This window comes from Octopus sinensis, linkage group LG21 (genome assembly GCF_006345805.1).
Source record: "Octopus sinensis linkage group LG21, ASM634580v1, whole genome shotgun sequence".
NCBI classification, from domain to species: Eukaryota; Metazoa; Mollusca; class Cephalopoda; order Octopoda; family Octopodidae; genus Octopus; species Octopus sinensis.
Window position 1 is genome coordinate 6,848,742 of NC_043017.1, and position 4,638 is coordinate 6,853,379.

A 4,638-nucleotide genomic window follows, 5' to 3' on the forward strand; every position below is an offset into this window, starting at 1 on the left:
ACCCCTGCCCGGTGCTATTTTTCTTATGTCTGTTCATTATATTCATTCCGTTTAAACCCTTCAAAGATGTGCCCCCAGCATGGCCACTGTCTAATGAGTTTACTAAGTAAAAGATTAAAGCGTTTTTTCTCTGTATTAACCCAATGTTATTTCCTACAAAATACACATTAATCAAATGAACAATGTCTTATAGGAAATGACAAAGTGTTAGCATCCGTTTATTTATTTCTTGTGACGGTCGAAGTTAAATCTTTGTAAATCTTCCAACTACTTCCCCAGATATCTTTCTAACGAATTTGAATATTTAAATTGGACTTAAAGGAGAAAGAGTAGTGCTCTTGTCTCTTTTCAGTTTTTCTGAACGTATTGGCAGGGCCGTCGCTAAGCCCTTGCAAACCCTGCAGTCGCAGGAGGCTTCCGGCTTCCGCGGTTGAATGGGGGCTGCAAGTTAAGATCCAAGTACGTAGATGAGTCATCTATTTATTTTAATTCTTGTTCAACATCTTAACTAATTACGGAGATGTACTTGCATAGCAAGTGATTTGATCTGAGATCGTGTGCTGAAACGAAAACAATTGCAGCGTGGAAGGTGTTTATAAGCGATTTAAGAAACACACAAAAGCCGTTCAATTCACTTCAACATTTAAGTTTAATTTGTCAAAATATTTTCGTCGCTTTAAGACCGCAACCTGTTCACTGACAAAAATCCGAGATGCAGCACGGATTTTTGTCAGTGAACAGGTCGCGGTCTTATAGCGACCAAAATATTTTGACAAATTAAACTTAAATGTTGAAGTGAATCGAACGGCTTTTGTGTGTTTCTTAAATGGCTTACAAACATCTTAACCAATGTTAACTGAATATTTCAAGAAATAAAATGGTAATACTTTGTACCTGCAAAAGTTCTTGTATGAATATTACATTGTACTACGAACGTGTACCAGACTTTGTGGATTGCCTGTATTTATTAAACACAAACTTATCCCTCAGCTTGATTATTCTGAACCGATCGATGATTTCGCGAAGCTAAAAGTGTTATATCTACAAAAACTGGCACTTCGTCTGCCTCGACGAGTGTTCCAGTTGCTCCGATGATCAACGAAACAGCCCGCTCGTAAAATTAACGTGAACGTGGTTGAGCACTCCACAGACGCGCGTATCTCAACGTAGTACACAGGAAGATTTGGCTTAACAACATTCAGCCTTGCTCGTCTTACCAGGATGTTATGGTTGTGATTGGTACGAAGTTCGATAAGACAAAACTTATGGCTTCAATTCAACCGTTACACTTGCAACCGAGTGGACTCTTCTAAAGGTACCAGAGGACCCGATGATGATGGCGTTGAATTAACATTGTTTGCCACACAAGAATGGAACCTCTAATAAGCTTCCACCAAGTTTTTCTATCAAATTTCAGTTGGTAAAAACACACTTCCAAAGCATCTCGCTATAGGATCGTTCAGGGATCATATAGGGACGAGAGCGAACTTCTTAACCAGTCATGCCGTATTTTTCCGACATAGGAGTCGATGCGATAAGTAGTATAAGCATTCAAACAACGCCGCTATCTATCCAAATCCTGTTGCATTTCGCATGAAATTTTTGCTCCTCTAAAATCGTCTTTGTTTGTAAGTCAACCGTCCTTTCTTAAAGCTGTAAGTTGTCTGAAAAATTCAGCTTAAATACCGGAAAATATTCCACTTACATTTACGGTAGAATTTATGGAAAAAATACAAAGCACGGTGTGCAAACAGACAGCCAACAGTTTATTTCGATTTAAACAAATAATACAAATAAATGTACATTGAACGTTGTTGTACATAACCATATTTGGTCAACAAATATTCTTTATATTTTTCTTTCTTGCTTTCCCGTCCAAGAACAACACAAGGTTTCAATTTTAACAAAGATTTCACAAAGAAAAAATACGTAAAATGATATAGAATTAAATAAGGGGTTGAATTCTCGGATACAATATTTTATGTGAAGGTAGAATCTCTACAATTTCTTTGAAAAGACCAGGAAATATAACTGTGAAGAGATTCTCATCTCAAACTTTCGTCTTCGGTGGTGATCCATCTAAGGAGAAATGTTTCTGGTGATGAAAGTGGATGACGAATTGACGACTTGAACAAACAAGATGGTCAAAATACGTTAGGTTTACTGAAATCTTGTCGTCCAAGAAGATTTTGTTTCAGATAAGGTGAGTTAGTTTTTTTTAATCAAAATATTTCTTCGTGGAAATCAAATGTGGTTTTGTTGGAATACTTCCGCCAGCATTGCTTTTTCACGTTTTTTGTCAATTGTTTAGGTCCACATGCAAAAACACCCACTCGATGCCTGCAAATACCAAAAATATATACATTTATTAAATAGCACGTAAATATTGGGTTAAAACTTCTGTTTTAGACAGAAAAGGTCGACGGCTCTCCGTTCAAAAAAGCAGTTTTAGTCTAATATCATTTGTAGCTTTATCTACAATTAAAAATGTAGGTCGTTCGGCTGAACCTGACCACTCATACGTCGACTTCGACGGGAGAGTCCATCAGATACATTGTTATTTTCCCATGTTTCAACCATCGGATAGCGGCCATGCTGGAACACTAACTTTCCAGAGTGTTAGGCGTTTAACCATTCGATAGAGTACAATGAAAAATATCAAGCTGAACACTGTCGATTCAAGAGAAATGACTGAATTTACTTTCGGGGAACAGTAAAGGGACGTAACTCGATCTCACTTCAAATACCTATTTCTTTACTACCCACAAGGGGCTAAACACAGAGGGGACAAACAAGGACAGACAAAGGGATTAAGTCGATTACATCGACTCCAGTGCGTAGCTGGTACTTAATTTATCGACCCCGAAAGGATGAAAGGTAAAGTCGACCTCGGCGGAATTTCAAATACCAATATATTTCAAACGCACCAATTTACAGCGATATACGCGCATGCGCACGGATGGGTGCGGTTAGTATGACCGAATGGTTAAGTTTACTTTGCAATGACGAGGTGCAGTGTTCGAGCCCATTGCGGGTCATCTTTGGTGTCTTTTACGATAGCCTTGGGTCAACACCACAATGTTGACGAGACAGAAGCTATGTAGAAGCCTGTCAGATAGATTGTATCAGTAATTTAATGGGGGCCACCCTTTTCACAAAGCCAGGCTAATTCTGTCGGAGACTCTCGAACGTGCGTAGCTTAGTGGTTAGGGTATTCGGTTCACGATAGCAAGTTCGTGAGTTCGATACCCAGCGACACAGTTTATTTCACGTTGCTCCAGTCCAGTCCACTCAGTTGGCACAAACGAGTAGTACCCGTATTCCAAAAAGGGCCAGGAATCTCCCTGTGAATTACATTAAGGGTGCACATGTCTGTGGAGTACTCAGCCACTTGCACGTTAATTTCACGAGCAGGCTGTCGCCTCGATCGGATCAATTGGCACACTCACTGTCGTAACCGACGGAGTGTCAAGAGGATGCGATTCGGCTCATGGTCGTAAAGTCGTGGGTTCGATTCCCAGCAGCGGGTTGTGTCCTTGAGCAAAATATTTTGTTTTCACGTTGCTCCAATCCAGTCACCAGGTAAAAAAAAAAAGTTGGACCTTTAATTCAAAGGGTCAGTCTTGTCATACCCGGTGTCACGTTGAATATCCCTGAGAGCTACATTAAGGGTACACGTATCTGTTGAGTGCTCGGCCGCTTGAACGTTAATTCCACGAGCAAGGTGTTCCGTTGATCGGATCAACTAAAGGACTCGTACCTGACGAAGAGCCAGGTCTGAGAATTACACTAAGGAGTTCACGTGTCTGGTACACTCAGCCATTGACACGGTAATTCTGTGAATCTGGTTGTTCAGTTGATCAAGCAACTGAAAACTCAAAAATAGGGACCATACTTTATCATCATCACCATCTTTTTAACGTCCACTTTTCCATGCTTGCATGGGTCCAAACATTTAGAAATTGTATCGAAGCTCTTCGTGTATGTTTTCACCTTTCAAACATCAACCCCCTATACTCAACCCCTGAGACTATTACAGAAGACGCTTATCCAGCATGCAGAGTGGTGGGATCGAACAGGGATTATACGTGGTTGTGAAACTACTTCATAGACATACCACTATGAAACATTAGAATGGAAAAGTTACCTTTCGAACCACTTTGGTCACGGGTTTTGCTCTATCAGGGTTGAGCTTGAGGTAACAACACATTTCATTGGAGAGGCATGAATGTCTCTTCTTCCCATATAACACCACCTCGACAGGGTTGACAGCCTGATAAAAATACGGGTTCAGGCATGTCTGTGAGGTTAAAAAATTCGCTTCACAATTACGTGGGTTTGTGTTCAATTCCAATATGCGGCGCCTTGTTCAAATGCGTTATGCTTTAGCTTTGGACCCCGCCAAGCTTTGTCAGTGAAATTTAACAGACTAAAACGGTGTAGGACCCAAATGAAAGGGCCCATTGCTGTTGATTTTCTAGACCCAAATGAAAGATCCTATTGCTGTTGCTTTTCTAGACCCAAATGAAAGGGCCCATTGTTGTTGCTTTTCTAGACCCAAATGAAAAGGCCTATTGCTGTTGCTTTTCTAGACCCAAATGAAAGGGCCCATTGCTGTTGCTTTTCTAGGGTAGACTT

At 40.4% G+C, this 4,638-nt stretch overlaps 1 protein-coding gene across 1 annotated transcript in view; it reads right to left on the bottom strand.

The window, feature by feature from the left end:
* Positions 1-1,738: 1,738 nt before the first annotated feature.
* LOC115222849 (NADPH oxidase 4-like) overlaps positions 1,739-4,638 on the bottom strand; it is a 69,774-nt gene continuing 66,874 nt past the window's right edge. Inside the window, exon 18 of the mRNA XM_029793192.2 lies at positions 1,739-2,340. Within this exon, the coding sequence (XP_029649052.1) occupies positions 2,223-2,340 (118 nt within the window). The 3' untranslated portion in view covers positions 1,739-2,222. The remainder of the gene's footprint in view (positions 2,341-4,638) is intronic.